At 37.3% G+C, this 13,794-nt stretch overlaps 1 protein-coding gene, 1 long non-coding RNA gene and 1 pseudogene across 2 annotated transcripts; all 3 read left to right on the top strand.

The window, feature by feature from the left end:
• The first annotated feature begins 2,827 nt into the window (after positions 1–2,827).
• On the top strand, positions 2,828–4,098 carry LOC110228881. Its single transcript, XR_002332347.1, has 3 exons — positions 2,828–3,389; positions 3,540–3,618; positions 3,890–4,098. It is a non-coding gene; the product is annotated as an uncharacterized LOC110228881 (long non-coding RNA).
• A 5,012-nt stretch (positions 4,099–9,110) lies between these two features.
• On the top strand, positions 9,111–12,179 carry LOC110229258. The gene is given in 7 exon segments (XM_021029011.1): positions 9,111–9,388; positions 9,482–9,720; positions 9,822–9,949; positions 10,029–10,178; positions 10,181–10,563; positions 11,611–11,722; positions 11,793–12,179. Coding segments are annotated over 7 exon segments (1,677 nt in total).
• Positions 12,180–12,241: 62 nt separating this feature from the next.
• LOC110229259 lies at positions 12,242–12,905 on the top strand (annotated as a pseudogene).
• The last annotated feature ends 889 nt before the right edge of the window (positions 12,906–13,794 follow it).

Raw genomic sequence — 13,794 nt, forward strand, 5'->3', positions numbered from 1 at the left:
ACAAAGTTTATCCATAACCATCCATAACTAATTAAAATCTATTTAAAATTCGGGTGTAACCACTAATTATTATGTCGCTAAATCTACGTTGTCATTATAGCACAATAATTGTTTATGGCATTCTTTGTTTTAATGTTATTTAAACTTTATGAATGATGTTTGTTCATTCAGCAGAATCTTGCCAAGGTTATTTTACGTGCGTCTTTCATATGGGTGATGTTTGTTTGAATAACTTCGGCGATGCCGATCGGTAAAACCCGAACGAATCTGAACCAAGTTTTTATAAACAGAGTTATTAAATAATCCGAAAAAACATAAATTGTTATACCAAATTTTCTGATCCGAACCGAACAAAACTATGTAAAAGTGAACCAAACTAATCAATATTTCATAAAAAGAACTAATATTTTTAATATATATATATACCATTTTAGTTAAAATCAGGTAATTATTTTTGTTTTTTTATAATGATATTTTTCGTCAAAACTAAACCAAACTATAATTTCAATTTTGAAAAATATATAGCCTTTTTTTATTGTTTAAATTTATATTCTGGTTTTTCTTCGTTTTAAGATGTATTAGACCATTTTTATTGATGGTCTCTTAAGACATGTCTCTTAACATAAGAGTTGTCTTAAGAGACCATCAATAAGGATGGTCTTAGTTTAACTTCAGGAATAGGAAAAATTATTGCTAGCTACACGAACTATACGCCAACACATCACCACACATGCAGACTATTTTAATGTTTCGCTAACTACACGAACTATTGGTATTACATACGGACATCCCTGAACTATCATCGGTTATGTGTGCAACACCATAACCATCATTTCCAAATAATATAAATGTCTTGTTAACTACACGAAGTATTTCCTTTTTTGTCAACTACACGAAGTATTTTCATCAATTTTTTTTTAAAACTAATAAGTTAAATAAAACTATATAATATATCAATTTAAATTATAATGCACACATATATCAATGTAAATTATAATTTAATTAAGTGACACTTTTAAAAATTTAGTTAAATTAATTTCATATAAAATATATGTGTGCATTAAAAAATAGTTAATTAATTTAACTTAAAATTATAAGGGATACTGCATATGTGTTGGGGTCGGATCCCACACATTTTTTGTAGGATCCACTTGGATCTGTCCATGTCATTATTACATAATAATCCTCTTGGAGTTAAAGATATTTTATTATGAGAATCAAGCTTGACCAGTCGGGAGTTCGATCTTTACCAGTACGGAGTTCGCTCTTATTCAACATACAGTTCGCATAGAGAAAGGCCGAAGCGAGGAGAATATTGTTCGAGGTTCGCGGCATCGTCAAGACGCGGGAGTTCGGAGTCAACAAGAAAGAGTTCGGAAGATCCGCACGAAGCCCAAAATAGTTCAAATTCAAGTCGTTTCGGTCAAAATGTAACTTATATGATTAATGCGGATCAATGCGATTATGAGCAGTAAATGACCGCATTGATCATGTTTTCTCTATAAAAACAACCTCAAACGCATGTGTTTGAGGGGAGAAGCGACTATTCATTACTTCTGAGCAATACAATATATTTTCTCTCTTTACTATCTTTCGCAAGGCATTTTGTACTTCGTCTTTATCAATTTTTCTTCATTTCTTTTCTTGGTTGATTTCCTTTTCAAATTCTCATATTCATTTCCTGATTTTACAAGAGTTTTTCTCCACAAAAATACTTAAAGATAATCGAGTGTGAATCCTACATCCACAATATGTAGATTTAAACTTTAAAAGTTATAATGCATATATATAATTAACAATAGTGTATTGTTTACTTTTAGTTATTTTTTAATTTTGTAATTTAGTTTTTAAAAATGATGGAAATATTTTGTGTAGTTAACAATACATTTATATTATCTGGAAATGATAATTATGGTATATAATTTACATTGATATATTATTTAGTTTTATTTAACTTATAGTGATGTATAATTTAACTAAGTGACTATTTTAAATTTTTAACAATTTAATATAATAAAAATTAAATTAGTTAAATTAATTTAACTTAAAAGTATAATGCATTAAAAGTTATAATATATATATATATAATTTATAATAGCGTAATATTTACTTTTTAGTTATTTTATTACTTTTTAAAAAAAAAATTGATGGAAAATACTTCGTGTAGTTGACAAAAAAAAGAAATACTTCGTCTAGTTAACAAGACATTTATATTATCTGAAAATGATGGTTATGGTGTTGCACACATAACCGATGATAGTTCGGGGATGTCCGTATATAATACCAGTACTTCGTGTAGTTAGCGAGACATTAAAATAGTCTGCATGTGCAGTGATAGATGTGTTGGCGTATAGTTCGTGTAGCTAGCAATGATTTTTCCTTTTATAATGTTTTAAGCATCTTTCCGCATTTTTTATAACTTCATGAACTAGCTCGTTACCGTAGGTTAGTTGAACGGTTGATATATCTCTCGCTTACTCGACCTGCTATTCATATCTTGACTCACTTCATGAAACAACCAAATATATTTCATTGGGAAGCTGCACTTCGGGTGGTCAGATTTCTTAAATAAAAGTCATCCCAGCCAAGGGATTTTGCTTCGGGCTGATTCTCCGTTAACGCTAACAGCATGGTGCTACTCTGACTGGTCTAGGTGTCTTCTCACACTACAAGAATATTGAGTTTTAATAGCATTATAAGATAGCGTTTATGTGTGTTTTGCTATTGTTGACTTATTCGTAATTTTTCTATAGCGTTTATAAATAGACAAACGCTATAATATATTGGGTTTGTGAAAATATTGTGCTTCCGCTTATTTTTTTTTAATTCTTTAGGTTTTTAACATCGTCTGTATTGTAATAGTATATACAATTTTTAAAACGTTATCATAGAGTTAACCCTAAAAATTATTTAGTACCCGCATCTATTTTTCATGGCCGCCAATTTTTTGTTGTAAAACTTTTTGACTTATTTTATCTGTGAACTAAAAAAATTTCGGTGGCTGCTCCTTAACTAGGTGAAAAAGAGAGAATCAACTGAGAGAGCGTATGAAAAATTGATTATCTTCTACTTGAGTGAAAATCAATTGAGTGAATCAATTTCTCGTTTGCCCATCCATTGAAAAAATCAGCTAATCAGTCGAGGGAAACTTCCGGTTCATCTACCACTTCCCCATCTTTTTCTTTCACCAAATCCTCAAACCCTAGTTCCAGATTTGCCTATTTAGGATCCACCATTTCAGATCCTGCATCGTCCGCAACTTCACTAGCCTCTAAACCTGCGCTTCAATCGACTGTTACAGCATCATCTCTGTTCGGAGCCTCTTCTTCCTCAAATCCACCTTCATCTCCCTTCGGAGCAGCGCCAACGAGTGCTTTCAAGTCTTCGATGTAAGTTTCTCCTTTCATTCCCTCTCGTCGTCTCTCTCTTTTCCTCTCCTCTTTCGATCTTCCTCTCACTCTCAGATCTGGTTGTTAATGAAGAAACAGTTCAGATGAGAGTTCTTAAGGTTGCTCCTTCTTCTCATATGGTTTATGCAGATTCAATTTTGGGCGCTATAGATGGCGGTGGTTGTTAGTCTCAGTTTTGGAGAATCATTTCAACTAGAGAATTGATTAGGTTTCTTCCTCATACTCAGTTCCTCAAGGTTTAATTTTTTCAGTTTTGTTATAAGCTATGTTGATTTATTGAATTGAGCTGATGTGATTTTTTCACTCAATAGATCCGTTCTACTCATGCCGACAAAGCTATGATTTTAAAGCAATTTGTGTTTGTGTTTTTGGATTTGAATATGGACTTTGTTTTCTCTATGAAATTGCCACTTCCTAGATTCTTTTCACACAAAGTTTGAGTTTTTACATTTCTTTATTGGTCTTGTTTTGTTGCTTAGCTCTTGGCAAAGGAGGAAGCTAATATTGTTGATGATTACGGAGAAGAAGTTTCAAAGATGGAGGTCCAAGAGGTCCAAGGTGTGAAGAATTCACAAGTTAAAAACAAGAGTTGTATGAAATTTATTTTTTATTTTGTCCTTTTACTTTGTAATATAGGTCTTTTGTATATGGTTTTCATATAAATGTAATAAAATATGACATTTTTCTTTTTTAATTTGTCAAATAATCCAAAAAATCAAAATAGAAAACCTAGAGAACATTTACAAAAATGGTTACATATATAAAGTGCTATGAATATAACAATTCGTAACAAAGTATAATTGCTTTTGTAAAATATACAATTACATAAAAGAAAACGTTATATTTGACTAAGATACGATAGCAGTGCTAAAAAACGTTATCGAAAGTGGCATACCTATTATGACGGGCGCAGATATAGCGCTTGTCAAAACGCTATAGAATAGTTAGATAGCGTTATTCGGATGCTACGAAAAGCCATTTTTCTTGTAGTGTCACACTGTACTGTTTTTAACTTTGAACTTCTTAAGAAATTTAAGTTTGATTGGTTCAATTTCACTGGTTCTTTCAGTGTATAGTAGAAATTCTAGGAGTTACAACCAAAAAACTAAGTAAAATTGTTTTAGACTTTGAACTTTTTAAGAAATTTAAAGTTTTACTTTTTGAAACAAAAACAATTTTTTGTTTTGTTTTGTTGTAGAATGTAAATTACAACAAAAAAAAGTATTTCAAATTTTCAATGATAGACATGGAAACGAGAAACACATTCTTGTTCAAAAGTGTGGTGAATCTCATCACCTCAAATAATTGAAGAAAACTTATAAAGACGAATGAGTTCGTCGAGTTCTTAAGATTGTTTCTCAACGGCACTAGCAATTCCATGATTTAATTTGTGTGTGATACCAGTAAAAAGTAAAAACATAACGTTTAGAGAGCCACACAACAGTTTCACTTTGATTTTCTACTCAGGCTTAACCGGTAAGGTTTTGGAGGATAAAGTTTTTCTCAAAATTTCTCAAGAATGATGCAACAGTTTACATTCATTAAAGAAAAGAAAAAAAAATCTTGTTATTTCGCTTTAGTTTAGAAACAACAAAAATTTGCCAATTCTACGGTATATCTTGAATATAATTTGAAAAAAAAAGATTCAGGTATATCTTGAATATAATCCCTTTAAGATAAATTTTACATTAATTAAGAAAAAAAAATTTCTACCGATTCATATAAAAACTAAATTAAAGCGAAATCACAAGATTTTGAATATATATATATATATATATATATATATATATATATATATATATATATATATATAATTATTCTTTTTTTTCTTAATGAATGTAAAATTTATCTTAAAGGGATTATATTCAAGATATACCTGAATCTTTAGGAAATATGAGTATAGTATTAAAGTTCAAAAGAGTCATTACTGAAGAATGTTGTTTACATATGTGATATGAAGCGGTTCTGTACTAATAATCTTTATCATAATAAATGTAGATTTATCTCTAATAATTTGCAAGACAAATCTTCTCCCGCTCTCTTGTAGATATATATATATATATATATATATATATATAACCTTCGGACTTACAACAAAGCTTTGGATGTAGAAGGGTCATTTTTTGGATCATGTAAAAGCTTGAGAGAACGTTTTCCTTCTTCGTATTCACTCAAGATCCAAAACTTCTCCGAACCCGAGAATTCGACTCGCATCTCTCATGGCAAATATCAGTCCCGAGTTTTCTCCTCCGGTGGGTACAACTGGTACGTAGGGCATGCATATTCACTAAGTAGTCCCCAATGATTATACATTTGCTTTTTGATAATTCATCATTCAATCTTTTCTCTTGTCTTTAAAATTGAAAAGCGACATTATCTTGACTTGGGGATACCCTCAATTTATGTCTATAGATGATCTTAGGAAGACTTACTTGGACATGGAAGATACTTTTAATGTAGATATCGAATTTGAGGTTGTTTCCACAACCAAATACTCTCTACTATGATTTAAGTTCTACTATTAATTACTATGCATTTACTTAGATTACTCTATGATATATTGGATATGTTTAAAAATCTTAATTATCTTCTCAAGTTTTTCGGGAAAATTCCCTAAAAAAGCCCCACTTATTTAATATTTGCCAGAAAACTACCTAAACTTTTTTCGTTGAACAATACACAAACTAATTTGGGTTGGAAATAAAAAACACTAACTAATTTTTTTTTCTGATTTCCTCCCTTCGCTGTAACGGCCGTTAACAGCGTTATCCAAATCGTCAAATGCTGTTAATTTTATTTACGGAAAAATTCCTAAAAAACTCCCCGACTTATTTAATATTTGCCAAAAAATACATGAACTTTGTTGTTGTCATAAAAATACCCAGACTAATTTAACTTGGAAATAAAAAACACGATCCGTTTTTTTTTTAAAGGATTTCTCCAACCAAATCGTCAAATGCTTTTAATTTTGTTTAAGGAAAATTCCTAAAAAAAACTTGACTTATTAAAGAAATCCTCTAAAACCTTCAGTTCTTCAGTAATATCAACTAAAATCATGTTATTAATGTGTAACTTTTTCTAAATTGCTAATGCTTTTTTCAACAATCTATCATATGTGAACAACAGTAAATTAAAGAAATTTTACCCACTTTGTTAGCCGAAGGTTCTTCTTAATTTCTTCAATTTATTGTTGTTCGCATCAGATATAGATAGATGTTGTATGTTAAAACTAGGATTTAATATAAGTATTATATCGATTTTGATTTTATAAGGGGATAACATCGGTTTTTTAGCCATTCTTATTTATCATGTGCAAAAAAAATGAGAAAAATAACGGTATTTACTATTTGGTTAACATGTTGATAACTGTTACAATAAAGTGGGTAAAATTGGAACAAAAAATAGGTCGTGCTTTTTATTTCAACTTTAAATTGATCTGTATATTTTTCTGGCAAAGAAAAAAAGTTAAGGTATTGTTTTGGCAAATATTAAATAAGTTGGGTTTTTTCTAGAATTTTTCGTAAATAAAACTAAAAACGTTTGATGATTTCGTTAACGTCATTGACGGCCGTTATGGCGAAGGGAGGTAATCGGAAAAAAAAATTAGATCGTGTTTTTTATTTCCAACCCAAATTAGTTTGTGTATTTTTCTGGCAACGAAAAAAGTTTAGGTAGTTTTCTGGCAAATATTAAATAAGTGGGGCTTTTTTAGGGAATTTTCCCCAAGTTTTTCTTTTTTTTTTCTTTCTAATTTCTATCGACTTCATTCTCTCCTCATACGTAAACACAAACTTGAAAAGTTTGGGAACAAAATTACAATCGCCTTGTTATGCACCTTAACTCTCCCACGACATAGTCTTTTTTTGTTCCGATACGTATTCCAAGCCTCTCTGTATCACATTTGGCAAGAGAGAAATGTGAGACGCCATGGAGACCTTCAGTCACCGCAAACCTTCAGACGCCATGGAGACCTTCAGTCACGCCATTGATAAAAACGTGATGTGGAAGTCGGATTCACACACTCAAATATTTATTTATTTAGTGAGAATGAATACTCTTGAGTATAGAAATTGTTACACAAAGGCTATGAATTAAGAAAAAGCTATAGTATAATTGTTAGAAAGAATTGCGTGTGTGTTACATGACTTTTGGCCCTTATATTTATACTAACAAACGACATTTAATTCCTAATTGAATACAATTATTCTCTCTTAAATGTGTCCGTTTTAGTCTTCGAGTTTAATGCTCAAACGTTCGAATTTGAATTGATTCCGATCTTCATGGGCCTCGCCCTTCAGCCCAAATAATATCGAGCCGAACTACCCGCGACATCAACTCCGTTCTCATCCCGAGATGCAGCCACTTCGGTCTTCCTTCGTGGTGTAACCACCTCGACCACACCCTTGGCTTGTGGATCTAATGGGCCTTATCCCTCGTGGGCTTTTCTCCTGCCTATGTGGCAATCTTTGGTTGGTCCCGAACCATCCGTGCGGGATCCGACACCAACAATTAGCCCCCCAAGTCTTTCGAAGTGCCATTCCAATTCGGAAGACTTTTATGCTTTAATGACCAAAGATTGCGCTTGAGAATCCTCTAATTTTCCCGCCAAGATCTCATCAGTCCTTTAATCTCGGCGCTATCCATATTTACCTGCGTGACATCTGTCACCATTATGACCGTATCTTAATTATTTACTATTAAAGCGGGAAACACCTTTCCACTTCCCCCACGACTCCCAAGGCGGTTCCATCATTACCACTTAGCTTGCGTGAGGTAACCTTCTTTTCATTATTACTTTTATTCTTGTCCTTTGCGGTTAAAAATTCTCTCTGCTTTCTTCTTCAAGTTTTATCTTTCCCGAGACTTGAATTTTTCATTCCTCCCGATGACTTCTGATTTTGATAGACCCGAGTCTCCGTCCTTCGACGAGAGACGTTCTAGTAATGACGAGTGCACCCGCCCTAACGACATCGCTGGTCCGCACTACAGATCCACCTGTACTCTTCAATCCCTCGAGCGATTGAAGGAGCTTTGCCGGATTCCACCGGGAATTATGGCGGAGGCACAAATAGCCGATCCCACGGAGTCCCCAGAAAACACCCGCGATGGCTACTTCTGTGTATACGAGATCTATTTCAAGGGTTGCGGATTAATCTTTCCCTTTCCCGAAGCCCTAGTTCGATACCTAGCGGCTCTTGAAATCGCTCTTCCTCAATTAACCCCCAATCTTCTTCGAATCATCCTCGGAATTATAACAGTTGTGGCGGAGGCCGGATATATTATCGGAGTCGCCGAGCTGAACGAGCTTCTAAGCGTGAGGAGTTCATCGAAGAAAACGGGGTTTTTCTCAGCGTATCCAAACGCCAACAGAAACATCATCTCGCACCTTCCGAACAAGGATGAAAATTGGCACCATCCTTGATTTCTGATTAAGAAAACTCCCGCTTCGATCGGAAATCTTTCAGATTTACTCCCATCGAAGTGGTCTGCGAAGTCTGGTAGAAATTAGGTCGCATATATCTTTTCCGGTTGTTTTATTATTTTTATTGATTAAACTCGTTGTTTCACTTTGCAGCTTTCGTCGCTCCGACTCTCCTATCTGAAGAATTCATTGGATTCTTCAAAATAATTCTCGAAAGGGAAACCCTTTGGAATTCTTTCACTCTCGAGCGATTTATAGAAGCCAACCACAAACTCAGGATGAGTCCCCCAGGTCAACTCCACCATCTTCCGCCTCCCCCCTCAACTCAGGGATTGTCATCTCGAGCCCTTACAGCCAAGCGCAAAGCGCTCTCCAAACCGATAACTGAAGCTTGCAAGGAGAAAAAGGAGTTTCTTGCGGTTGCTATCGACAAGAAGGACTACAGTAGGACCTTAATGGTTGACGATAATAGCGCCGAAGGAACCAGATCCGTTGCTGCTTATAGGTTGACACCACATCGTGAACGTCGTGATGATCGTTCTCCTCGGAGGGCCCGATCTCTTCATCGTGACTCTCCTCGTCCTCCCCGAGGTGATTTTAGCAAGAAACCGCTTAAGAATTTGATCCGCAAGAAAAGAGATAGGTCAACTCGCAGTGGTTCCTCTCTGCAGAGGGAGAAGTCAAGGGCCCGGACTGACCGTTCTCCTCGATCGTCCCCTCCTACTGAACCAATAAGTCCTCCTCCTCCTATTGACATGTCCTCCTCTTCCCAACATAGTGGCAAGAAGACTGCTCGGAGCGCATCTCCTAAAAAGGGGAGTTCTGAGTCTCGAGATGCTCCCTCGAAGTCGAAGGCTGTTCTTGTCCCTCAGACCAAATCACTTTCAGGTCTGATGATGATAAGTATATATATATATATATATATATATGTTTCTTTTCGCCTTGTGTATATTCCAAATTTTAAGACTTTTCCTCTTCTGCCTTCACAGCCATGGAGAAAGAGGGTAGCGTCTTTCGATGCTTCAAAACTCGATCGGGTGCGATCCTGCCGGATTTTGATAAGTGGCGTCCTGCAATTCGTGAACGGTACTTGCTTCATGCGTACCATTCATCTCGCGTTAGTTTCACTTCATTTTTTCGGTTTTGTTATCATCCTTCGCACTAACTCACCACCCCGGGTTTATACATAATGCCAGGAAAACGGCGAACTCAATGATATAGTTGAACACTATGAGGGACTGTTGCTCAGTCGGGGACAGGAAATCGATACGTGGAAGAGTAAGTTTTCTGCTCTTGAGGCCGACCTCCACTCCTCTAAGCACGAATTGGAAGATCGAGTCGACAATCTAAGCACGAATTGGAAGATCGAATCGCGAAGGTGAAAGGTGAGCTGCAAGACCAGTACGACCGGAATAACCAACTTCAGGATGAGTTTTCCGGCGTTCAAGGTAGACTCTATGAATCCGAATCGACCGCCTATTCCTTGAATAACCAACTTGCCGAACTTGACGTGAAGTACAAGGCGATAGCCAAGCTGCGGGACTCCGAGTTGGCAAGGTCAGCATCGAAGGCCAGGAAAAAGGTCAAGGGACACGGGATGGAGTTGATTCAAGGGGCCATCCGTTTCATGCAAACCGAGAAAGCGCGATCGATTCTCGAATCGGATATCAAGGAGCACGAGAGCAATTTACTCCTACTAGACCAACTTCATGAAGAGGGTTTCTCTGAGGAGCAAGAATGGTCCGAGCTGACGGCTAATTTAGCCGAGAAACAAGGTCGCCTAGCAGCTATTCCCGCTTCCTCTTTCAACCCTCAGCAGTTCGAGGAGTTCTTCACCGAGTCACCTCCCTTGGGTGAATCGGGTTTAGACTGGGCTGGTGAGTTCATACTCCTTGACACTTGTCTTCTACTTTGCCTTTTATTTTTGACTGATTGGGATTGTCCCTCCTAGGTCCAAGTGAGACAGAATGTGTTGCTCCATTCGAGGTTCCTGCCACCCCGGTGGTCATCCCGGATGATGATTGTGCTGTTGGAAACGAGCAAGAAACATCCTCTGAACAAGTCCCAGCCAAGGAGATGGGTGAAACCTTGATAACCGAAATCGAATCCGAGGTGGCTGTTGACCCGTAGTGGCTGCGTCTACTTTAAATTGGAGCTTGTCCCATTCATGTGAGAACTTTAAAATTTATCCTTGGATATGTTTTTGCCTAAGGAGGCTTCATTACATTTTTTAAAATATTGGCCTGAGGAGGCTTTTAAACCTTTTTTAAGTTATAGCCCCTAGAGGGTTTGATTAAAATAATGTGCGGGTTTGCAAAGTCCGCTTTTAACACTTTTTGGCCTTGTGGCTATGTTTTTCGAGATTTTCTAGGCTGATCAGACCTTTCTCTTAGAATGCGAGAACTGAGCTCGGCTTAACAAGACTTACCCACTTCGGATTTAGTTAGCTCGGTAAATTTATTGGGCTTGGGCCTCGATTTTTTTACTTTGCTTTTAATGAGATTTGTCTTTAATGCGACCGCTGCTTTTCCAATTCTTTGAGAAATAGGTAAAACTACATGCCTTTAAGGCAATAATTATTTTTTCCGATTTCCAAAAATGGTTTAAACCATTCGGTCACGCCATCATTATTGAATTTTCGTTTCCAAGACAAACCCTAGCCCTATTATAAATAGGGACTTACTTGCCTCTGAACTTTCTTCAAAGGAATTTTAGAATTCTCTCGGTAAACACCACAATAATGGAAAACAAAAACGTAGCCCCCGTTGACACCGGCAGCCCACTCTTCCTATCCGGCGATGGTTTCGAGCCGGCCGGTGTTCTCTTTCCTCACGCCGTGTTTCACTTTCCTTCAAGGGAGAAGAAAGAGGCGTATGATTTCATGGACAAGGTGAGTATACGCTCTTTTTCATCAAAACTTTCCGCCTCATTTTTTTTTAATTTACCCATCTCCATGCCAGGTCGTCGACAAACATCGCCATTTGTGTGATGAACGGCAAAGGCTGGGTCTTAAAAGGCAAACACTCGAGGCTCGCATTGCTCGAGTGGAGAGGAAAGTAAGGGCTTTCGAGAGTGATCTTTTTCAATGGGAGTGGAGGAACTTTGATTCTATTGCAGAGATCCCGAGGATGCTCCGGATGTATCTTCGCGGTAGAGGTCAGGTTCCGGGCCCCGTGAATACTCCGGTCGAAGTCGCCCCGCTCGACAGTGAAGAGGAGGAAGAGAAGGAGGACGACAATCCTTGTAAGCGTGTCCGGAGCAGACCCGGAGAGGATGACAAGAGAGAGGCGTCCACTTCGAAGTCCAAACCGGCGATGAAGGAGCCTGTTCCTGAGCCTCTTCCATAAATGTCCCAAACTCCGCTTGCTTTATTTCACTTCGTTTTTATTTAAAAACTCTTGGACTCGTAATGGGCTTCAGCCCATTTTGTTTATGGAAAAAAATTTTACCTTCCTTTTTCGAAATATTTTCGGAGACATATCTTGAATGCAGGATTGGTTTAAGGCATAAATCTTTCCGAGAATCACTCTGTTCCAGGATGGAAACCGCGGCTTATTAGGGATATGGTGTCCTTATAAATTGTAACTTCATCTTCTCTTTATCCTTCATCATTCTCTTTTCTTTTTGCAGGTATGGAGTTCAACCTTCGATGCTCAGAGTCTATGCCAGACTTCTCCAGGGTCGGAATAATGGATGAAGATGTTCCAAACGTGCCGAGTAGACGGCCTTCTCCACCTCGCGGCTTCTTCAGATCCCAGATCCGAGCCCCGTGCGCCTTGATCAAGGACCTACCAGTCAGAGACCAAGAAACATCGATGGAATTCATAAGGGCGCTTGCGATTCAACACTGGAAGCTAACGCTGGAAAGGAGGAAACTCCGAAAAAGGATTAATCGAATGCATCGCAGGGTTACTGCGATATCGAAAGATCTTCATGTCCTCGGCTCTCACCCTGGAGAATGGATCGAGCTTGGAATCTCCGAATTTGCTCGTATTCCGGACTGTATGATGCCGATTCTCGATCACGCTGGTCATAGAGCTGAAGTGTTCTGCTCATCAAGAAGATTTCCCTAACTCGAAGTGTGTGAAGATCGACACTTCGTTTTTATTAGCTTAAATAAATGTTTTGTTTCCAGTTCCTGTATGTTCGCCCAGTCGAACTTTATTCATCTTGTCCGTTTGCATAGCCGAACTCTTTTCTAAAATAAAAACAAATTTTATTAGTAGCTGAACTCGTTTCCGAGCTGCCTACGTACCCATTTTGGGATCAAGCCACACAGTAGTTCATGTACATAATAAAAATGCGTGTCACTTAAACGTAAAACTTCTTTAGGTTGATTACATTACAACGTCGCTTGACTGGCCTGTCTTCTAAGTCTTTCAATCTATAAACGCCATTGCGAACCACTTCAGTAACATTGTAAGGTCCTTCCCAATTAATACCGAGTTTCCCTACGCCTTCCTCCTTTTTATGTCAAAGACTCGTCTTAGCACACAATCTCCTACAAAGAACGGCCTACTTTTGACTTTGGAGTTGTAGTATCGAGCTGCTGCCTGCTGGTAATTTTTAATCCGAATTAAAGCTTGATCTCGCCTTTCATTAATGGTATCTAGCGAGTCATCAAGCATTGCTGAATTCTCCTCTTCATTCAACGGTGCTTCCGTTCGGCGAAGTCCAGGTACGTTGAGTTCAGCCGGTACTACCGCTTCCATGCCATAAACTAAAGAGAACGGAGTTTCTCCAGTAGATCGCCTAGGGGTTGTGCGATAAGCCCACAGGACGGGTTGGAGCTCATCATACCATCCTCCTTTTAGGTGATTCAAGCGTTTTTTGAGGTTGCTCAAAATTGTCTTGTTCGTGGCCTCGGCTTGGCCATTTCCTTGTGGATACCGTGGGGTAGAGTAACTAACTTTGATTCCCCAATCCGAACAAAAAGCTTCAAACTCGTGCGAAATGAACTGC

The sequence above is a fragment of the Arabidopsis lyrata genome, assembly GCF_000004255.2.
Source record: "Arabidopsis lyrata subsp. lyrata unplaced genomic scaffold ARALYscaffold_4, whole genome shotgun sequence".
NCBI lineage: Eukaryota > Viridiplantae > Streptophyta > Magnoliopsida > Brassicales > Brassicaceae > Arabidopsis > Arabidopsis lyrata.